This window comes from Cibotium barometz, chromosome 1 (genome assembly GCF_041138505.1).
Source record: "Cibotium barometz isolate CiBa-2024 chromosome 1, ASM4113850v1, whole genome shotgun sequence".
Taxonomy (NCBI): domain Eukaryota; kingdom Viridiplantae; phylum Streptophyta; class Polypodiopsida; order Cyatheales; family Cibotiaceae; genus Cibotium; species Cibotium barometz.
Window position 1 is genome coordinate 47,995,360 of NC_141046.1, and position 24,329 is coordinate 48,019,688.

The following is a 24,329-nucleotide window of genomic DNA, read 5'->3' on the forward strand; positions in this document are numbered from 1 at the left end:
TACTCGCAATGGGTGTTGCTTTGTCCTCTGCTCAGCTGGTTGCACTTATCCTCACCAAGCTTCCCCCGGAGTATGATGTGATTTCTCGGTGCCAAGTCACAACCACTCACTTGGATTTTGATGATCTTAGCTCCCTACTCTTGGAGGAAGAGTCCATCCTAGTCTCACACGGTAAGATGAAGGTGTCTCTCAACAATTCTGACCAGGCACTTTGCACAGTTCAGAAGAAAGGTCAGAGTCGCTGCTTCTCTTGTGGGAAGAGTGGACATCTCTCCAAGGATTGTTTGTCCAAGAAGAAGGACAAGACCAAGGGCAAGTCTTCATCTTAGAAAAAGGACAAAGACACGACAAACGACAGTGATACATATTCCTCTAGTAACACATATAGGGCTCCTAGGGCACTTCTGGCTCACGACGACCAAGATGGTGTACTTCTCTAGTATACATGCAGTTCCCCCCATGTGCTTCCAACCACAGGAGGCTTGTGGGCGGGAGAGTGAACTAGATCTATTCCAAGTTCATTGTTCAAGGCTTTTGGGACGTGATGTGTTTTTTGTCCATTGTTGGGGACTATGAGCGCGGTGTGTCCAACAACTTATCATCTATTCTTGGAGTTCACTACACACTCGTGTGGGAATTCGTAGCCAAGCAAAGTTCCTTGCTGTTCGTGGTGGCATTTTGTTTTGAGGAAAGGTTGGCGGGTGCTCTCTCCGAGGAGATTCCAATATTCGCAGTGCTGGAGGATCCATGGTTGCACCTTCATCAACTTATCTTCTTCAGACTCTTGCACACTATGAGCTGCAGAGGGGGTGCCCTTCTGCTCCCCCCTCTACACCCGCCTCTTTTTCAACAGCAATTTTATCTGGATTCAAGTCGGCCGCCCACTTTTCTTGATTGGCTTTATGGCTTCTTCTGCCGCAGCCAATCTTTCGTCACCCCCACTGGCCGGGAGAATCATCAATTTTTCACAAGACGAGCTCACCTCTCTTCAGCATGACATTGACCTTGAGGTCCAAACCACCCTTGTTGCGAGAGTTTATGGTTCCCACCCCTCTCGTTCACAAGCCCGTGAATGGCTTCTAGCAGCTCTCCTTTCGGAGCAGATTGTGCACTTTCAGGATACTCGTTTGCTTGGTCGAGGCTTCTTCCAAGTGGACTTTCATTCTTCAGAAGCTACTTCTCAGGTTTTGGCTGGCAACCCCTTTCCTCTTGGTCCTAAGAAGATTTTCTTCTTTCAGTACCAGGTGGGCTTTGATCCAGCGGCGGAGGATCAACGCCTTACCCTGGTCTCACTACGGTTCCCTGCTCTTCCTTGGTCCTATTGGAAGCTTTTAGCTTCCATAGGGGCATCCTTTGGCTAGGTTCTAGAGGTACCAGCCCTTCCGAGCTCTCCCGCCTCAACTTCCGCAGCCGTTACCACCACTCTTGATGGTGTACCTCGGGTCCTTGTGCTTGTTCTTGATCCATCGATTACTAATGATCATGTTATGCTTCAGAGACATGACGGATCTCATTTCTGCCAGAGGATGGAGATTGCAGGCAGACCTGACCAGTGTCGGATTTGTCGTCGACACGGTCACATTGCTAGAGATTGTCTCAGATCGAGAGGCCATGCTAGGAGGCGGAATGGGCCTGCCCATCAGAGGCCTTCTGCAGATGCCGAGACTCCAGTTGCTCCTTTGCCATTGCAGACCACACAGCATTGGGTTGTGGTTAGGGATGGAAAGCACCCTCGGACCCCCGTACCTGCCCCTTCACCCACACCCCTTGTGGAGCACCCTAACCCCTATGCAGCTCTTGCCTCACAGGATGTTCATCCGTCTTTGGAGGATAAGGCTTTGCAGGCAAATGATCTGGATCCTTCACAGGAGGATGCTGCATTACAGTTACAGGATGCTTGTACCCTTGAGGATAATGTTGCGCATTCGCATTGTCATGGTATCTCTCCAGTTCTGAGGACTAGCCCTGGCTTTTTCCCGGAGTGGGAGAGAGAGGTAAGGTTTACATCGTCAGATTTTCCCTCCCTTACCTATGCGAGACATACTTCCGCCTCTAAAGGGGGTCCTTCGTCAACCACAAGATCTGGTCGTTCCTACTCTGAGTCCTTATGAGGATTGTCTCTTGGAACATTGATGAGGATTGTCTCTTGGAACATTCAGGGTCTTGGGGGTTTTTTTCCGCATCGGCGGAAACAAATTGTAAAAACCCAGCTTCATTGTGCAGTCAAAGGTGGACCTATGGATGTATTGCTCTTGCAAGAGCATAAACTGGATGCTAGCAATGTGGGAGATCACGCAAGCTTCTCTTGGGACACACCTTTTGGTCACCGGCTGTTGGTACCAAGGGTGGTGTCTGTATCTCTGTTTCAGCTTTGATCTTGCCTTGCATCATTGGACATGGTGTCATTTTGCCTGCGAGAGCGCAATGGATCCTTCTTATGCAGGGTACTACACGCATTGGTGTTCTCAACCTCTATGCTCCTAACAATAGAGGTGAGAGGATTGCCTTTTGGAAATCTCTCACTACACTGATGCCTCTTACCGACCATTGGATTATTGGTGGGGATTTTAACATGGTTGAGATGCCAACGGATAAAAGAGGTGGACATGAGGGCTTGGTGCATCCTCTTGAAAGAGCGTCTTGGGAGAGGTTTATACTCTCCATTCATGGCAGAGATTGTTGGCATGAGGATGACATTTTGAGGAGTCCATTAACTCTTCTTTATTCATGGTCTAACAGGAGAAGAGATGCAAGATGTATCTATGCACTCATGGATGAGCCACATGTACTGGTTTTTCACGTTTTTTGAGCTCATGGAAGAGCCATATGCGCTGTCATACAAGTTTATGCGCGTATAGAAGAGCCATGTGGATTCTTATACATGTTTGTGTACCTATGGTAGCCATATTGGATGAAGGACAGGTTTATGATTGTATATGGATAATCCCGCATCTCCCATGGGGAGAGTAAGGCCCTCAAAGCTTGTACATGTTATATTTCTTCTTGGATAATGAAATACTCCAAGGGGGGGGGGGGGTAGGCCCATTCCAGCCTCTAAGCGGTGTTATATGTGCAACTTTTATTTTCAGCTTTGTGGATTGTTTAATGGCTGTGATTAAATGCCGAAATGTTTAATTATACTCATGCTCAAAGCGATGCACTTCCTGAGCGAGTTACATTGGTATCAGAGCGTAAGGCTTTCTCTCATTCTTATGTGAGAACGATCTTATTAGGATGCATACTATGGCCATTGGTAGGATTATACATAGCAGTACCAGGCATAATTGGAAGTGAACATTATGGTTTCTTAGAGTCTGTGAGGATGCATCTATCTTCTGTCTTTGTATTATGGAAGTTGCGTCTCAAGCTCAAGCAAGCTATAATGGAGTTCTATTTGTCTCATGGCTTCATGATGTTTTCGCAAAGAAGAAGAGCTAAGTATCATCGAGGTTACAAAGCTATTACTTTTTTATTCTTCATGGTTTATGAAACCGGCCTCTAGTAGAAACCAAAGTGTGGTAGACTAGCAGTCACCCAAACCAATTGTAGTCCAGCAGATAAAACAAATATATGGGCGCTAGAGTGCTCCAACACGAAAAGAAGAACGACATCTGTTGGTCCCAAAGCTTGGCGTCCCTTTCGGTATTTCTTTATTCAAATTCAATGGAAAAGTTTAAATGAGTACAACACGGCCATTCATGGCTTGTATGTCTGCATGTCCAATCTGCCAATCCTCTGGACCTCTTAGCATAGAGGTTACACACAGCTTTGTGTCCCAAAAACACCACACTGTTATCTCCTCTAATCTGCTAAGATAGTGCATCCATGAGGCCTTGCATATGCATCTAATTGGCCCATGCACATAGCCACAAACTCAGCCCCCCATGAAAATAGTCCACAAACTCTTCCAAATCAGTCCACAAACTTGCCCTGTTTCCACCCTCCGAACTGCAAACCCTTCCTCTCACAAAGGGCCAGAGAAACGACTCCGAAACAGTCACGAGCCAGTGAAAAGAGAGACTAAGTGTGACACCTCCTGCAGTACCTGCTCACAAAGAGAGAGAGAAACTTACAGTCCTTGTGTCGCTTTTCACAAGAGAGGAGGCGTGAGAAAAAACCATGTTCTGTCCTGCCCTCTTGTTTTGCAGCCGCCTGCAGTCCAGCACAAGATTGAACGCGTGAGAGAGAGAGAGAACACTTGTGGGTGAACCTGCTGTCCAGCCTTGCACTCCCTCCTACAGTCCATGCCTGTGTCCAGCTCTGCCTGTATGTACAGCAGTGCAACCAACCTCTTGCCAAAAGCAAAGGAAAAAGGGAGATTCAGCTGGCGCATACACTGTAGCGCAACACCCAGCCAGCCCTCCAAAAGCCAAAGAGAGAGATTAAATATGTGCCTGTGTGTACCACAGTCACAGGGGACGGAGGGGACGGAGGGCCGAGACGCAGAAACGCCGTCCCGAAACGACATGGCGCTCTCACAAGGATTGGGGATGTGGGGACCCCTCAGGCATCTGCGTCACCAGGGGACGGCGTCCCGGGAACGGCGGAATGGGAATAGCTTGTCGGGGACGGGTCTGGAACGGGACGGCCGGGACGTGTGATTTTTTTGCTATTTTTTTGCCTTTTTTTTTGGCTGGTTTTTTCCCGCCGTTTTTTCGGTTGTTTATGGCTGTTGCTTCTTCCCATTTTCTCCCGTTGGCACTGTGACCCACACCATGCTTGGAGCCGCCTATAAGGCTTGAGCTCTCCTCTCTCTCTCCCACTCTCTCACTCTTGGCCAACCGCCCCCCTCCCTCTTCCCACTCTTGAGCTTAAGCAGCAAGCTCTCTCTCTCTTTTTTTTTTCGTGAAATGGTGTTTTATATTATATGTAAAAATGTACATCAGCCACATGGCTCACACAGAACCTATGGCCCCAAAAAAATCCCCACAAAAGATCCTCTAAAGGATCATGACCATGCAAACCTGTACACTAATAAGAAAGCCTCCTAGCCAAATAAGCATCCCAGATAAAAGCATCAAAGATGAGCCAGCCGAGCCCCCGTAGACCATAACGAAATAACATCTCCATCCAGTAGTAGCTGAGCTGAGAGAAGAGAAGAAAACTGCCAAAGCAGCAAACCGCGGATACGTAGAATGTGCCCATGTATTCCAGACAAGGAATCAAAGATGAACCCATTCCGTGTAGTCCAAATATGCCAAAGTTTTGTCCATCTAAGGAAATGGAATATCACAAGGTGACTGTCCGAAGTAATGACTTGAGGACAAATCCCAAATATCCACTGATGAGCCGAAACAGTAGACCTCTCTACTGCTGCAAGCTCTCTCTCTCTCTCTCTCTCTCTCTCTCTCTCTCTCTCTCCCACTCCCCCTCTCTCTCTCTCTAGACTCTCTCTCTCTCTCTTCCACTCCCTCACTCTCCATGGAGGACATTGAGGATATCCGCCATCGACCGATGAGAGACATCTTTGGATAGTGATGTGTATGATGCTTACCTTTGTTGCTGGAGTTTTCCTCCCAGATGTTATCCATTAGGAGCTCCCAGTACCGTACTTTTCCTCATAGTTGTTTCACTTTCAGTTAGTTGTTTAGTTGTTTTTAGCTTTCCTTACACAGACATTGTATCAGATCCACCAATTGTTGTAACCTTTTTGGTCTCATAGGTCATTTTGGCCTTCTGAAGACGTTAATAATCATTTCATTTCATTTCATTTCTCTCACTCTCTCTCTCTCAACCCGCAAGCTTTCTCTAGGCTCTAGCCTCTTAACTTTTAAGCCTTAAGCCTTGAGAGCTTTCTCTCTCTCTCTCTCTCTCTCTCTCTCTCTCTCTCTCTCTCAAAGGTGCTTGGCCTTCCCACTTAAGCCTTAAGCTCTCTCTCTCTCTCTCTCTCTCTCTCTCTCTCTCTCTCTCTCTCAACTTTCACCCTCTCTCATGGCATCGTCTTCACAAGAAACCTTCGGCTCCGCACGTCGTGGTGGTGCTAGAAGAACCGACGGTTGGTCATGGTGGGAAGAGGTTAATGCCAACCGCCCTGGAAGTGGAGGAGGTTCACGTCCTTATAGGCAGACGAGTGGGTCAGACAAAGTGAGAGCCCACCTTATGCATGAGTCCGGGCACGAGGTTCGATTTAGCACGGGAATCACATCAGAGAAGAGAAGGGAGCTTCTTGAGCGCATTGCCGGGCATGAGGCTTTGAGGGCTGCAAGGCCGGCACGTGTGGCTGTGGATCCTGCAGCATTTGTGACACCACCCGAGGGGTCTGTTTCAGGGTTAGGGGGTGCATCTACCACATCTACACCACGGCCACATGGTGTAGGTTCCTTTACGATGCCCACACCCGCGCGGCGACAGAGTACACTTGAGGGAAGTTGGGATCCTAAGAAGAAGGAAGAGGTTTATACCGTTGTGACTCGTTTCTTGTTCCATGACCATATTGCTTTCCATACTGCTAGGTAAGCCTTGACTCTTCCCTCTTGACATGATTTTTCTAAGTTCCATTCTTGAGAGTTCACTTGTTTCTTTTTGTAATCAGATCTAAGTACTTCAAGACTATGGTGAAGAGGATTGGGGAGTATGGTCCAAACCACATCCCCCCATCACCAGAGTCTTTGCGCACCACATTGCTCGACAAGGAGAAGCACCTTGTCGAGCAAGCTGCAGAGAACACAAAGTAGCTATGGGTAAAGAATGGAGTGTCACTCATTGCAGATGGATGGAGTGACATACGAAAGTGGTCCATCCATGGTCTCGTTGCATATTCCTGCAGCGAGATGTACTTTATTGCTTCACATGATGCCTCAGGAACAGGGAAGAGTGCAGACGTGCTTGCAGCAGAGTGGGCAAGTGGCATTGAGCTCATGGGCCCAAAATGTGTGGTGGGTTTTGTTGCAGATGGCGAGGGCGCAAATAGGGCAACTGGAGCTATTATTGAGGGCATGTATCCACACATGACTGTGTCATATTGTATGGCACATTGTTTGAACAATCTTTTAAAGGATATTGGAAAGATGTCATGGATTGAGCTTATCATTCAGGAGGCCAATCAAATGGTAACATTTGTCTTGAACCACTAGTTCCTCCGCCACAAGTTCTCCAAGAAATCAAGGCTCTCACTTCTCAAATGAAACACCTGATTTGCCTTCAACTTCTGGATGCTGGCCCACTTGAGGCAGCTCTTCATCAGCGAGACGAGTTCACCACTTCTACATTGGCTTCGACAACCATAGGCATATTATGCAGGGAGCATGCAAAGAGCACTTCCTTTTGGGAGGATGTGAAACGCATTGATGCTATGGTGAGGCCTATTGTCCACTTGTTGAGGCTTGTAGATGCTATGCAGCCATGCATTGGGAAGGTGTATGAGGTGATGGATAGAATGATAGAGAAGTTCCAAGAGTTAGAGCCCGATGAGGACACATACAAGGAGATTCGTTCCTTATGTGTGACGAGGTGGAACTCCGATGCCTCTCCCTTGCATGTAGCTGCATATATATGGTGGACCCTGAGTTTCAAGGTAATGGACAGGAGAGTGACAGAGAGGTCAATGATGGTTGGGGGCGCATCTTGGATCGTCTAGTGCCAGATGAAGGCATTAGGCGCAAAATCAGAGACCAGCTTGCTGCATACAGGTCCTTTCGTGGTGCTTTTGGTTGTGCGGATGCAACAGGAGGATAGGTTGAAGGTTGGGGCTGCTTTGTGGTGGGAAGACTATCGTTCAGATGGGCCTGAGTTGCAACACTTGGCTATCCGCATTCTCAGCCAAGCTGTAAGCTCCTCTTGTTTGGAGCAGTTTTGTAGTTCTTACAGCCATATTGCATCAAAGAAGAGGAACCGCCTTGGTGTAGAAAAGGCCAATGATCTTATCTTTGTAAGCGCAAACTTGCGAATGCTTTGCAAGGGTGTGACTGAAAAGGCAGATCCCTTTACTCAGTGGGAGATGGAGCAAGAGGAGGGAAATGAGCAGGTGGAGACACAACAGGGCCCAGAGGACGATGCCACTACCTTTCAGACTGGTCATGTAGGCAACCATGATCATGACGCCAGTACTTCTCACGCTCCACCCTTCGATTGAGCATTGCAGGCTCTATAATTTATCATTTAAGCTATGTTTCATTGTTTTTACTTTTGAGTCTTGACTCAACACTAGTCTTTTGTTATTTGATAGCGATCATCATTCCATGCTTATATATTGGTTTGAACTTTGTCGGTGTACTTATTAGCGCATGTTCGGTGTTTGCGCCACGTATTGTACATTTAAAGTGATGCCTTGAAAGTTCAAAGTGTAAAAACATAAATATTATTTTATTTAGTGTGCTTTGTAGTCAATAAATTGCATATTCCATATGGCGTCCCCGTCCCCCCCCGTTCCCCGCCTTTTGCCGTTCCCCGTCCCCATCCCATGTGACTATGGTGTGTACTGTAGTACTGCAGCCGGCCAACCTTCTCTCTCCAAAAAGCAAGTCCCACGGTGATATGCAACTACGTCTGTTTGTATTCCTGCAAAGCCCGCCAGCTCCCCTTTTCCAAAAAGCAAGAGTGAGAGAGGGGAAGCGTGCTAGCTCCACTCTCCAAAAGTAGTGTAGGCCCCCAAATTAACCTAGGGGCCACGATGCATAAAAAAAAGTTTTTATAAAGGTTATAAACCTTTAAACTTTTATTCCTTTTTGTCTCCTCCACACATGGAGTTGTCCACAAGGTTATAAACCTTAAACATCCACACATGGGGTTGTCCACAAGGTTATAAACCTTAAACATATATCTTGCTCACCGACCACCATGCTCACACTTATGCTGCACAAATTCACAGGGTCATGACATACCCCCCTCTTGAAAAATGGCAAGTGTCCTCGATTGCATTCTGGTGATACAGCAAGACATCCAAGCGGAACCACACTGATAACAAAGGTTGCCCAATACAGTAAGATATCAACCATGTGATCCAACTAAAAGCGAAAAGTACAATATGGCAAGATCAACGTCCCAATCTCTCTAAGCCATGCATATGTAACAACATTCACTGCAAACCAATGGTGTAGTAATAGTCCAAGTTGTATACCACTGTGAACCATACACAACCACAACATCCAATGTGACTAGTACACATATATCACAGAAGTCCCATAAGCAGATGTCAGCTATCAGTACCTTCGGGTGAGACAAAAGCTGCACCAAGCAACCTCTAAATGACATCTGAGCCTGTCTGTATCAAGGGAGCGGAAGTGTTACCCCCCTCTTGAGCATCAGGCAATGCTCCAGATCTATGCTCTGCTGAACCTGAATGAGCCGTAGCAAGAGTCGGCTCCAACTCAAAGGCATCACAATAAAGCTACAATACCTGAGGTGAATCTGCTAAGTCACCCTCCTCCATCCACTTCACATCCATCGATGAATAGTTCTTGAACTTCACAAGATAGCGACGGGAAACTTTACCTCGTACCTTTCTTTCCTTATGTGCCAGTATTTGCTCAGGAGGAGGAATAAGAACCTCATCAAGTTCCTCCACTTCCGGCTGAGCCTCATCTGATACATCCTCAGGCACATCCCCACGAAAAGGTCTAAGTAGACCCACATGAAATGCATTGTGAATCTTCCAGTGATCTGGTAGCTTCAAACGATAGGCCACCTCACCGATCTTTTCCAATACCTGAAAATCCATAATAGCGCATGACAATTGGCCCTTATTTTTTTAAATGTAATATTTATAAGTTGAGGTGCAGGCATCCTTAATAATTAATTGCGTATTTCATAATCCATATTTTAAAAGTTCTCCTTGCTTTTTCTTGATACTCACTTTCATTGTGATTATTATTTGTAAACATATGGCATAGTTGGAGCCCTCTCTCTTCATTAATGGAGGCTCTCTTGCTGCACACTAGCCTCTACCACCGTTACAGGCTGCCCTAATGATGGCTACTCTCTTTCCCTCTCTCTTGAAGGCTGCCCATAAAGAATACCGGCTGTTGGGGACTGTTTTGGAGATTTCCATCACGAAGAAATATTGAAGGCAAGGGTATTTAATCATTTATTATGATTTCCAACATTTGTACTTGTTGTACTAGCCCTTGTACTTGCTGTACCATCCATTGAACCGGCTGTACCACCCATTATATCGACTGTACTAGCTTCTGTACTTGCTATACCAGCCACTATACCTACTGTACTAGTCACTGTAAATGCTGTACCAGCATTTGTACTTGCTGTACCAACCACCGTACCGGCTGTAGCAATCACTGTACTGGCTGTACCAGCCCCTGTACCTACTGTACCAACCATTGTACCTGCTGTACCGGCTGAATGGAGAGTTGTACTTGTTGTACCAGCTCTATTGCATGAAAACCCGTGGTTTTTGGGGAAGAATCAATACCCACACGGAGGTATATGGATTATGTTGTTGGCTCGGCATTTCTACAGCCTATGTTCCGGCTTGGTAGCCTCGTGTTGGGCTGTGTTATGGCATTTGTATATGGATAATCCGGCATCTCCCGTGGGGAGAGTAAGGCCCTCAAAGCTTGTACATGATATTATTCTCCTTGGGTAATAAAATACTCCAAGGGAGGGGGTCGGCCCATTCCGGCCTCTATGCGGTGTCACACGTGCAAGCTCCACTTTCAGCATTTGTGGATGTTTTGTCTAGCTTTTATGTTTTATGCAAAGTGACGATGGATATGTGTTAAGGTTGTGGCCATGTTTAAGTGTTTTGATATGCATTGATGATATCAACAAGTGTGTCAAAGGCCCTAGTCCCCCGGGCACCCGCCGCGAGTTTCATTGGTATCAGAGCATAGGCTTTCTTGGAAGCAGAGGCTTCCTCCTATCAATAAGGAAGAGAGAAGATCTCAAGTGGGGACCACACTTACCATCATTGCTATTAAGCATGGCCATTTGGATCCATCCTCAGGTTTATGGATTATGTTTATGACTCCCTTTAATTGGGATGGATTATTCTTTATGGCTCCCTTTATTTGGGATGCATTGGACTTATGGAACTCATGGTTCACATACCTTGTGTAGTGTTCTCTTGTCCTACGTGCTCTCTTGAAGATTGTTTCTACCATGTGTGGGTGGAACAATAGAGAGCAGATGGAAGGGAACATGGGCACTTCAAAGGGTAGTGACAAGCACAACATACCCTGTGTAGTGTTCTCTTGTCCTACGTGCTCTCTTGAAGATTGTTTCTACCATGTGTGCGTGGAACAATAGAGAGCAGATGCAAGAGAACATGGGCACTTGAGAGGGTAGTGTGAGTTGGTGGCCGAAATGCCTATAAACTATGTGTAGTAGAAATGCTTATGGAACACCAGGCTATCTCTGCCTATGAGTGATTGTTTTATCTTGTTACTTGAGCCCACCACTCATCCAAGGTGTGTGGTCAGAGTACCAACACGGAGTGCAAGTGGTAAAGTGGACATGATACCTAGTTGGCAAGGGACTTATGTGTACGCCAAGGGTCATGTAGATTGGCACATGTTTGTGTGCTTTGAGCTTGGATTATGATATCTGGACTTATGGGACTATTTTGTCTCGCCCATTTATTTGGGACATGGATTTATTTATTTTTAAGCCATATTAGAATCACTATCTCCCCATACAGAGGCCAAGAGGTTCATTGTTCATCTCACTATGCATGTGGATTCATGTTGGGATTGTGAGAGGACAATTCAATGAACACTCCACCATACACGTGGATTCGTGTTGCGATTGTGGAGTGAGTGTTTCATTGTTTCCACACCATGCTTGTTGATCAGAGTTGGGATTGTATGGGAGAACATGGGAACTCTTGGGATTGAGAGAAAGGATTTTCAGAACTAAAGAGAACCAGCATATCTGTCACCATGGTTTGTGCTCTTGAATGGCACCAGTTTGTGTGCATAGCACATGTTTCTGTGCGAGGCACTAGTTTCTTGTGTGAATGGCACTTATTTAAGTGTCTTAGCACCTGGTTCGTGATTTTCATTGGTATATGATTATCTCATTGATATTGGTGATTGAGACACAATTGGCTCTTGTGTCTGTGTCTAGCATATCTTCCATGGAATTCTCGCCCATTTATTTTGGGACATGATTTTGAGACGGTCTCGTCTCCCCCACTTAATGGGACATGATTATATCTTGAATATATGGCTTGAAGCTTAAAGTTGCAGACAACTTTTAAGAAGCTGGGGAGGATGTCACTAGCCTGGACATTTCCCAGTATGAAAGGGGTCTGGTGGACTCCAGGATGCCTAAATATTTGGAAAGTACAAGCTTTGGGAATGGGGGATTATCCTAGAATACAAAGGACCACATTCCTAAAATTTAGGAGAGTTGCTATTTTTGGCCCGACTCCGAGGAAATTCTGTTCGCGTCAGTACATCTGGAATTGAGCAGATACCAAGAGTTGGCAAAGTGCCTATGACAAAATGTCTACCAGTTGGGATATTTTTAGAGATAAAGTTTATGGAAGGACCCATCTCTTAGATTGGGACGTGGCAAGAAAGTGGACCAAAGTGAGACAAGTGGCCTGACACTTGTCAAAAAGTGGATCAAAGTGAGACAAGTGGCCTCACACTTGTCACTTCAGCTATTGTGTGGCTCTCCACTTGTCATTGTAGCCTTCTCTTGCCATTTTAGCTCATGGGAGGCCCAAATCTATAAATTGGAGCCCTCTCTTTTCATTAATGGAGGCTCTCTTGCTGCACACTAGCCTCTACCACCGTTACAGGCTGCCCTAATGATGGCTACTCTCTTTCTCTCTCTCTCTTGAAGGCTGCCCATGAAGAATACCGGCTGTTGGGGACTGTTTTGGAGATTTCCATCGTGAAGAAATACTGAAGGCAAGGGTATTTAATCATTTATTATGATTTCCAGCATTTGTACTTGTTGTACTAGCCCTTGTACTTGCTGTACTAGCCATTGAACCGACTGTACCACCCATTGTACCGGTTGTACCAGCTTCTCTACTACTCTACCAACCACTGTACCTGTTGTACTAGTCACTGTACATGCTGTACCAACATTTATACTTGTTGTACTTGCTGTACCAACCACCATACCGACTACCAGCCACTGTACCGGCTGTACCAACCCCTATACCTGCTGTACTAGCCATTGTACCTGCTGTACCGGTTGAATGGAGAGTTGTACTTGCTGTACCAACTCTATTGCATGAAGACCCGTGGTTTTTGGGGAAGAATCAATACCCACACGGAGGTATATGGATTATGTTGTTGGCTCGGCATTTCTACAGTCTATGTTCCGGCCTGGTAGCCTCGTGTTGGGCTATGTTATGACACTTGTATATGGATAATCCGGCATCTCCCGTGGGGAGAGTACGGCCCTCAAAGCTTGTACATGATATTATTCTCCTTGGGTAATAAAATACTCCAAGGGGGGGGTCGGCCCATTCCGGCCTCAATGCGGTGTCACACGTGCAAGCTCCACTTTCAGCATTTATGGATGTTTTGTCTAGCTTTTATGTTTTATGCAAAGTGATGATGGATATGTGTTAAGGTTGTGGCCATGTTTAAGTGTTTTGATATGCATTGATGGTATCAACAAGTGTGTCAAAGGCCCTAGTCCCCCGGGCACCCGCCGCGAGTTTCATTTACACACACTGATGTCCCGAGGTGGACATAACCCAATGTCCACCGCCCAGACCTTATCCGCTTTGTACAAAGGGAGTAACCAGCCATGTGTCCACTCTAGCTTGCTCCACAAAGCACCTACCTGCCACCTACACTGGACAACTCACCACCTCTCTCCTCCTCCTCTCTCTAGAAATTGGCGCCTCCTTCATGAGGGTTGTTGGGCTACATTTTTCTGCACATTCTCCTTCCCAACTCCATTTCCAAGCTTGCTAAGGTGATTTTCAAGCTTCCAAGAGTGATTCCGGATGCTAATCACTCTCCTACACACTCCCAATGACTGAAATTCAGCAAAACAACTCTCTTTATTGCTGTAATTTCTGGTCTTTTGGCTAAAAACCCTAATTTCAGCCCTCCTTTCTCAAGTTGAACCACAGGGGAAGCTTTCCCAAGGTTCCCTTCATCCTCTTGAAGACTTTTGTCGCGAAGAATTGCGACAAATCAAAGATCTCTTCACTCCAAGGACTTCCATCGCGAAGACTTCCGCTGTCATCGACTCTACTTGCAATTGGTAAGCTTTAATGCTTAAATATGGAAGCAAGTAGCAGGAGGGAGGAACCGGATTACAAGATCACATACCCTGTGTAGTGTTCTCTTGTCCTACGTGCTCTCTTGCAGATTTTTGCTACCATGTGTTGGTGGAACAATAGAGAGCAGATGGTAGGGAACATGGGCACTTGAGAGGGTAGTGTGGACTGCAAGTCTACAACGACAACCACTTGTTTGCAATATTGTATTCATAGGCATTGGTATGGAAATCTGGTCAGAAAGGCCCATGACACTATGTACTTGATTCTCCCAAGATCAATATACTTTATTTGAGGGAGGGGTCGGCCGTTCCGGCTCATTGTGTGACTCTTGTCAATTCAGCAATTTACTTCTTGTATTTGACTCATTGTGTGTCTCTTGTCAATTCAGCAATTTACTTCTTGTATTTGAGCAAGTGTCCATCAAATCTTAGTGTATTTAAGTGTATTGATTAGCATTGTGTTCAACCAAGTTACAGATGGTATTTCAGTGAAGGATTCCATAGAGACTGATGTAAGCAACAATGTGGCTACAACGAACGGAGAGTAGTAATAACATGTGCTTAGTGGACTAGAGAGAGTCCTCTAGTAGTGGGTCTATCGGTCAAGAAGAATCAGACAGAATGCCATAAATTTTGACATCATTTAGTGGTACACTACAAGTGCTGAAAATTTAATAAAATCACATGTATCACGAAAGAAGGAAAAAATGGTGGATCAGTCTTTCATAATGTGTGACATTTTAATTGGCATTCCTTTGTTACTAGAGATAGTGGCCTAGAGCAGACCCTTGATGAGGAGTTTGGGATTTTGATTGTTGTTAATCTTGTTGTACAAAGAGCCAAGGCAGTGTTCAAAACACTTGGCAATGATCCAGGTATACGCAAGTCTTTGAGGGTCAGATATATACTGGTTAGGTTGAGATATAATGGGTATTTATCACAAAGTAAAAGGGTCGATTAGTCACAACACTTCAAAACGCGTTAAGAATCACTCGAATCTATTTGGCCATGTTGGACCAGTTACACCCACACCTCCGCAATTAACCAAACCTGATTTGTTAAGAGCATGCATGTACACATAGCTAACGTCGTCAATGGGAACCCTCTAAGTACTTTTTTAGGTGGGCAGATAATGGTGAGCACAAATCTGGCCCATGGTACGACCCATCACCTGGACTCGCATATCGAGTACATGCCATACAAGTTATTCTAAATTCTTCATTTATCATGGACAACTTTAACTTGTTCGTAACCATCTTATTCGCCAATCTCGTCCACATTAACATTTAATCTAACCATTTGTAATAGTCAAAGAAAGCTATAAAAAAAAAAGAGAAAATAATCAAGTTGAAGAAAACTTCGAGATTGGAGGAACGTACACATGGGCAATAACTTTTATCATTGACCATGCACGGCAGTTGTATATTTCACTAAGGGAATCTCTTTTCTTTTTTTCTCACATCTTGCACCTCATGGTACGCACAAACACGTACATTTGCAACTAACCTTGCTTAGATAATCCTTTTGCTACATCTCTGGACAGAGGAACCATGGCGAGATGTAAGCCATGGTTCCTCCAAACATTATCACCAATATGCACTGCATCCGATAGTGGATCAATCTTGAATCTATCACTTAACCTTGCACACCAGCATCTTGAACCATCCACACCTCTCCAACTTGACAACAAGCTTCACCACCGATCTAGGTGACTCAAGGATGTGGTCACCATTAGGAAGGAGAGTATGTTAATTACTTTGGTTAACATGGTTTCATTTACCAAACCTATCGTAGCACACTTTGCTATCTTTTTCACTCGAACATGTCCTTGAGGTTATGTCTAGCTACAATTGAGAGGCTTGAAACAAAGTGTTCCATTTGCACTACATCTTCAAGCGCAAATGGAAGTTGAAAAGTGATGTTAACATTCACCTCGTATGCCGTGCGGTAGGCTCATAGAGTAGAGAACAACTTGTTCTCCCAATCACTCCTTAATACTTCTACCATCTTGTTGGGAATAGTGTATGTCTTGTTTGTTCTTTTGGCTTTGACTCTTCTCTCTTGTGCATAGTAAGGTGTCGCCTTTTTGTGCACCAAAAGGAACTCTTTGAACAAGAACTCCACCACTTCATTTATAAAATGTGTACCGTGTTTCTAGTGGGCAACCAACGCGAGTAAACACATTCTCATAGAGAAAGTTGGTGATAGATCTCGCGTTGGTTTTTTGCGTAGCTTTGACCTTGGCCCATTTCTTGAAGTAATATATAGCAATAATGATGAAATATGCATGGGTTCAATTAGTGGGTGGGCTAATGGACCCGTGAAGTCAACCCCATTTCTTGAAGTAATATGTGGCAACGATGATGGAATGTTTATGGTTTCCCTTAGCAGGTGGGCTACTGGGACCCACGAAGTCTAAACCCCATTTTTGAAATGGTTCTTCCGAGATTACTAGGTTAGGGGTATCCGATCATTCTTTGGGACTAAGGGCAAACCTTTGGCATTTGTTACAGCATTTGACAAACAGATGTGTCTCTAAAGAGTGTAGGCCACCGCAGTCTGGCCTAGAGAACCTTGTGGGCAGTCGTACATGAAGAACACCCCCTCAGTTACATACACCCAGTATCAACGATACATGTGCAAACCCTGTCTGCACTTCCAAAATGCACTGTTGCACTACAATAACCAGATTTCGAGCAGAAACAGTTCTCTACCAGAACTTCCAAAAAATTGCCGAAAATACCCTACAGAGACGAAACGGGGCCCGTAACACGCCCGAAACATGAGTCTGGCACCAAAAACTTTGTCCAATAGGATCGTATACCTGCCCTGTACCTTCGCTCCGCTACTGAGAGGGTGTTGTACCTAAACCAAGAACCTAGAGAACCCTGTGACATTCTTCAATTTGATGGCTTTATGGACTTATGGCTCCCTTTAATGGGATGAATTCTTTTCATAGCTCCCTTTATTGAGATGGATTATGCTTTTGGTTCCCTTTATTTGGGATGCATTGGACTTATGAAACTCATGGTTATCTCATGGATCGAGGATTTCTATTGATGGCCGAAATGCCTGTAAAACTATTGGTGGCTGAAATGCCTATAAACTATGTGTAGCAGAAATGTTTATGGAGCACCAGGATATCTATGCATGTGAGTGATCCTTATTTTATGTTACACACTTGAGCCCAACTCTCCTCCAAGGTATGTGGCCAGAGTACCAACAGTATAGAGGACCAAGTGTTCGTAGCTTGGTCCACGCACTCGAGACGATTTCTTAAGACATAGAAATGGGCTTTGGAGCTCAAGTAACAAGTGGAAAGTATGTATGGCGAACTCTTGAGGATTTGGGAGAGATCGAGCAATGACACAGGTTTCTACATGGTGCTTACATGTATTTCTCATGTGGTGGAAAACGCAAAGATATCATCTCCTAAATTTTAGGGAAAGATGTTATTTTTGCAATCTCCAATGGAATTTCCAAGCCATGTAAATATTGTGATCTATGCTTGGGTACACGATTTAACTGTTGTAAATGCTTGGTTAGGCTATGGTACATGCTGGAGTTGGATGAAGGACAAGTTTATGATTGTATATGGATAATCCAGCATCTCCCATGGGGAGAGTAAGGCCCTCAAAGCTTGTACATGTTATATTTCTCCTTGGATAATGAAATACTCCAAGGGGGGGGGGGGGGGGGGGGGGGGGGGGGGGTTGGCCCATTCCGGCCTCTATGGGGTGTTATATGTGCAACTTTTATTTTCAGCTTTGTGGATTGTTTAATGGCTGTGATTAAATGCCGAAATGTTTAATTATGCTCATGGTCAAAGCGATGAACGCCCACTCCCGCGCTTCCCGGGCGAGTTACAACCAAACCCTGTTTCACACTGGAAATGTCTAGGTTGGTGATAGCTTGAGGAGAACTAGAGTACTTCGGGACGAAGTCCCTCCATTTTTTTTGAGATAGAGCTCGAGGAGAGAACTAGGGTATTTTAGGAGGAACTTCATGTGTTCCAGATACGCCTACGATGAGGATTCTCTTGTTGGTAGAAGGATCCCAATGAACCCACCACATTGGCACGCTTGTTTGATATTGTTTTCATCATACCGCTGTACTAGAAATTCGGTGGTCTATTGATCACCCACAAAATCTTGTACTAAAAATACTGCTTGGTAATAAATATACTAAGGGTGTGGGGGAGGGGGGCGACCCATCTTCATCTCTCAGTGTGGTGTTGGTATTTTATTTTATACTTAATTGTGTGTTTAATTAAATTAAGTTAATGGTTAAGTGCTTTGCGATCCACGGTCCCCCATTACACAATACTTGCATTTTATTTTTGGCATTTTATTTTATACTTAATTGTGTGTTTAATTTAATTAAGTTAATGGTTAAGTGCTTTGCGATCCACGCTCCCCCATTACACAATACTTGCACATAATTAGGTTTAGTATTCCAAGTGGCACCCAAGCGGGAGATATTGTTTATCATCCCATTATTATGGAGCTCAAAGGCAATTGGGGAGAAGCTAGAATTAAATCTGCAATAGCCAATGTGGGATAGCTGTCTGGGCTCTCTTAGAGATCACCTTCTGGATATCTTTTGTATTTTCAACACTCATTTGTACATCATTCTTGTGCATAATATATAGATAGGGTTACGTCTACTCTGTTTGTGCTTGCATTTGAATGTGTTCCACATTGGATGTGAAAACGTGTGTGCTTTGGGTTTTGGTGCTTGAGTCTAAAAGCATTATTTTAAAAAATGCTGAAAAAAACACATCAAAGAACAAATGGTTTCATTCCATTTGAAATGCCTTTCATTGCAACTATGTCACATACTTGACATTGGATGCTTGTCACTAGTATCAAGATCGTCCATAGTTAGACAGTGTGGTGTGAAGAACTTTGTTCACTCTACTGCCCCACTATCTACATTTGTACATGTGTACATAACCTCTTCCCGGACAATTCAAGAAGACAATCTCAACTTGTCTCAAGTGCACGTTTCAGAAGTTTCGTTCAACTCTAATATTTATCCATTTCTTGCACACTAGCTCAATAATGTAGCTGCATTATTGCTTAGCTTTTGGTGGATTCAGATCATCCTACTATGCTATGTTAAAGGCTTTTGACTGTGCCATTGCAGTGATCTTACTTTGCTTGAAGCAACTTGCCTGGCTCTTATGCTCCTATGATCGGCAACAATATATCATAAATTACGCGTTATACTACACAAGTTTCATGCATGAACCTTTGTTAGAAATTATGCATCTCAGTGTATTTGGGGAAATGCCTATTTATGGGTTTTATCCTATTTTTCTTCCTTTTTAGTTGGTCGTGGGCTATCGGCCAGCTCCTAGAGGCAATCGGCTTCCCAGCATCACTATGAAAGGGGCCCTCCCGTATTCACTCGTTATCCATCTAACCTATTTGACAAGCACATGTTCTACACCATCTGTTGCCTGATAGTGCCATTATAAAAGCCTCTTGCTACATAACATGATGTTCATTGTCTGATGTCTCTCTCTCCTTTGCTCTCCCTATCTCCTATGTTTTGCTTCCGCATTGTGCAACTTTATCATGGTATCAATCGCTAGGTGACCGGCACTTCAAGGCAGCGGCGGTGAGTTTCCTTGCTGCAAGAAGTTTGGCGTTTTGGGAGCAAAAGAAGGCTTGCGTTTTTGCTACATCTGTAGCAGAGTGCTGTGTTTTGTACAAATTTCCAGGCGGCTGCGTTTTTCTCCTGAAGGCTGTGTTTTCCTCTGGTTGCTGCATTTTCATCCTAAAGGCTGCGTTTTTCACATTGGTGACTGCGTTTCTCTTCTCGGGTGCTGTGCTTTAGCTTTGGTGGCTGTGTTTTTGTGGTGGCAGCACCTCTCTCTCCTTTGCAATCTTCTCCACCATCATCCATTGTTGTTGGTAGTGCATGGGCTGTGTTTTCAGCCTTGGGCAGCAATGGAGCTGTTTCTTCCCGTATGCTCGGTCCTGTGCTTTCGTGGTGTTGGCATTTGGAGAGAGCCCTCGACAGCGGTTCGTGGTCCCCCTCTTCGCATGTGGAGCGTCACAGACTTGTGGCATCTTCAGCCTACCTCTTCTTCGATGGATCTACCTCGTTTGTGGGTGTTTTCTGGCAAGTTTTGGTGGACTGTTTGCTATTGTCCAGCCCCTTTCTCTCTCAGTTTTGAGAGGGGGTTGTTTGTTCCTCGTACCTTGTTCCGTTGGAGAAGTGTTGGAGATTGGTTGTGGAGTGTTCAGATCATCAATGGCACAAAGGCTTGCTTGTAGAGGTGTGCTATTGCCGAGGATATGGGTTCCCTCTTGGAGGAGGCATCTATCCTTGTTTCTCAGGAGCAAGTAAGGTTCCCTCCTAGTGGACAGAATCAGGCACTTGCTATAGTGCAACAAACAGGACGATGTCACTGCTACTCTTCTAGACTCCACAGCTTAGTTGTGTTCTCCAAATGCTTGGGTTTGTACCTAGAGCTGCCTCTATGCGCGGATTCTTGCCAACACCTGAGAGATGCCTAAGATATCTATGAAATAACTATCTTACAATGACCTCCTTTATATAGGGATAGGATGGCAAGTCGTTTTTAGGTCAGCCATCCATTTTCAGGTCCAAAAACATCATCAAAATAACCATAGAATAGGTTTATATTGTGCCCAACTTGTGTGCCAACCATTGAGCTAGTCGTGGGCCACCAACCAGCCCCACCCCCTATTCAGAAGTACCCCACAACCTACACAAGAAAAGGAGCGCCCAAATGATGGGTGCCTGCATTCTCTATTAAAAGAGATACCCAATTTGTTAACTAACTTTCGTGTTTATAAGCTGTCCGCCCAAACTTTAATGAAGTGTGTACCAATCAATGCACACATTAGTTATAAACCCTTATAAGAAAGAAAATGGCCCAAGGGGCAATACTTACCACCTGCAAAACCGATGGAAACCACATGTTAGGCATCAAACAGGTTCAACCACGTGCCTACAAGGTTACCTTGGCATTCATCCATGGACATTCACAGACATTAAAAACCAGGCAATGTCCACACCTGAAAACACAAGTTTTTGTATACAAGTCATGCCCAAGCAAACATGCATAATGCAAATGCAGTATTGATTGGACAATCTCCCATCTTCCAAGATTCTACTCCACTAAATCTAGAAGCAAGGGATCAAGCTGGTGACATTTGGGTTAAGTGATGATCACTATGCCCCAGGTATAGATGTATGGCACCTTATTAGCCCAAGAGCTCAGCACTAGATATCAGTGTAGATCATGCAAGGTGTGGATGCCCACTTTAAGATAGCAATACCACCTGTCACAAAGGACAGAGCCCATGTAGACAGACTGGGCAAGTTGGGCAGGAAACGTAGATTGGGTAGCTGGTCGAGGCTGGTCAAGCTTGACAACCAAGAGAAAGGGCATAAATCAGTCTTATAAATAGGCCCTCCAATTCCTTCTTACTCATTTGACTCTCACCTAGGAAGCAAGTCCACAGAGCATCCGCAAGAGCATGTAAGAGGTAGGATGCACAATTCAAGATAGTAAAACAACTTGTCACACAGCAATAGTTCCCATCTAGACAGACTGGGAAGGCGATCAGGCAGGTCAGGCAGCAAATGCAGGTTCAATAACTAGTCATGGGGGCTAGTCGAGCATGGCGACTATGAAAAGAGCATAAAGTAACCCTACAAATAAGCCCTCTAGTTCTTTGATTCCTCGTCTAACTCTCGGCCAGGGGGTGAGTCCACAAACACCACCAGCAGGAGCATGCACGAGGCAGGATTCACAAGCTGTAGGAGAGTCATGACAATTACAAAACCATGCAGAGCTTGCACACATACAACTGCATGGAACTACCGGTCACAAAAGGCACAGTGCACATCCAGTGCACTGGTCCCTGGATTGGGGGTCACAAAAGGCACGGTGCACATTAATAACCCAAAACTTGCATATACAGTTACTGCCATGTCACCGTGCACTCAAGTGGGGTTGCACATGACCAAGAGGCAACAAGACATGGTGGATATCAGCCAAACCAACTATGCAACCATACTATTGGTAACAAGACAAACCATAGTCAGCCAGCCCTTGCCCAACTGGCTATCGAATCACCCCAGAAGGGGGTGTGGGTTCACATCTTGAGACCTATAAATCTCAACATTATAGAAAAGATGGAATCACACAGTGCTTTCAAGAGAATTTATATATTGAGAAAGAATTCAATTGTAAAAAAGTGATATTGATGTAGTTAGCAATGATAATCCAGAAAGACAAAGGCAAGTTTACACCTGCTTGGCAAACCCATTACCTGTCTGATGTTTCTGTCGATGTGAGGCATTTCATCTGCTGCATAGTTCAGCCATAATTCGACACTTGTAAGGAGTCGTAATAGTGATCAGCAAAAAAAGGTGTGAACATCAATCAGCCATCAACTGAGGCTTACATTCTTGAAGAGACAACATTATCATGAACTGCTCCTGGTCATCTGCATCTTGTAGAGCCCGGGAAAATGCTTCATCTCTTTTCAGCTGTAAAACCGATTTCAAGTTCTGGTGATCTGGAAACACGGAACTGCTACTTGCCCACCCATCAAATGCCTCGAAATGATTGGAAGCACTCTGCAATCGGGACCAAAATTGACCTCTATCCTGCTTGTTAAAAGAAGAAGGTTGAGTATGCTGTTTTCTTATAAATAATAAGAACGCTCTAGAAATTGGCTAACCCCGCTGTGCATGGTTACGTCAAGACTCCACATTCATTGTGAGTGTGATGGACATAAGACTCGACGTTAATAGGGACTCGTAATTAACATTAGAGGTCATCGCCACGCAAGGAGTAGGATGGTTGATTGAACATAACCATTGAAAAACGAAGAAAAGTCTGGCTAACCGAGGACATCAAACATGAAGGGCTAGTTGGACATGAAAGGGAAAAGGTTGATTTGGCATTAGCGTAGCTTGCCAATGCTGTTGTTGGGGATGTCAGACAGAGGCGTTTGAATAACAAGAAGATTCTAGACTAAGATGGGGAGCTTTAGGGCAAAGTATAAGCAAACCTGTTCTTGGAGAGCCTCAGCATCGAGCTCAGTGGGAAGCTCTCCGGGATCGTCCACAAAATGCACTTGCACCATCTCGTGAGTACCCGAACCCTCCATATTTGGAAACCCAAGATAGGTATGGTATCCCACTCCTCTAATGTGGCTCTAAGGTGAGTTTAACGTATAGGTTCTTATATGGAGTGTCAGGTTGCGCACAACGCAATCCAACATCCATCCAACATCACTCACTAGGCACAAAATTATTTGCCACCACACACCACCTACACCTTACCTTCTTTTTCTTGTTCTTCCCTATGACTCCCTCAACGACTCACCCCCTACTCTTTTTTTCTCTCTCTCCCTTCCCTCAATGACTCACCTTCTTGGCATTTGGTTGTGTGACATTCAGACAACTACAATCAACTAGCTCGCAATCAAAGGATAGACCCTTTGAAGGCTCACTTTGCCTGTGACCAAGCTTAGGGCATGTTCCAAAGCATCCTTGTAGACCATTTGGTGGTTAAGCTACGAGGGGCCAGCAATCCTTACAAGTTTATTGTCTAGCAAATGCATTTCTTGGGCACACCGTGCTACAATATAATGTCCAAATTTTGTGTGCTACAATATAATGTCAACACCCAAAATATGAGGACATTCCACTTTTCCAATCATGGGTTGCCCCCTCAACAATTTATTTAGGCAAGCGCACTCTTGTGAACCTTACTGGAGAGAACAATCCCATGCCACATTTACATATTTATGTGGTGGTGATCAACACCAAGTTGTAATGTATTCCCAATAATAATGTCCTAGGTTTAAGAAAAAGGGGAAGGGGGATGGGGGGGATCTTGTATGTGTTGGTTCATCTTTCTCCTTCCTCGCCTCCTTTCTCGAAATAGACCTTCATGGTAATAATGCATCACTATTGTTCAGTGTGCCCCTCTAAGTGATTTTATTTGTTATCCATTTCCCACACACTCATGCCCTTCATTTTCTCACAAGGATATGTGTTATCCATTGGCCACCATACATTTCATGGTTTTTTCACACCCACAACAACTTTGGTAATTGCAAAGTCACTGTATGAACAAAAGTAAAGCTTGATGCAAGGTATCCATTAAAGCCTCTAGT

At 44.7% G+C, this 24,329-nt stretch overlaps 1 protein-coding gene across 2 annotated transcripts in view; it reads right to left on the bottom strand.

The window, feature by feature from the left end:
- The window catches only part of LOC147642102 (E3 ubiquitin ligase BIG BROTHER-related-like), a 45,173-nt gene extending 21,401 nt beyond the window's left edge, over positions 1 to 23,772 (bottom strand). The window contains exons 1-3 of one of the 2 annotated variants that reach the window (XM_086802918.1): positions 23,217 to 23,772; positions 22,605 to 22,809; positions 22,470 to 22,507 (exon numbers count right to left, since the gene is read on the bottom strand). In XM_086802918.1, the coding sequence (XP_086659044.1) occupies positions 22,470 to 22,507; positions 22,605 to 22,809; positions 23,217 to 23,315 (342 nt within the window). In that variant the 5' untranslated portion in view covers positions 23,316 to 23,772. The remainder of the gene's footprint in view (positions 1 to 22,469; positions 22,508 to 22,604; positions 22,810 to 23,216) is intronic. The other variant, XM_086802926.1, reaches the window with a different exon arrangement.
- Positions 23,773 to 24,329: the final 557 nt, after the last annotated feature.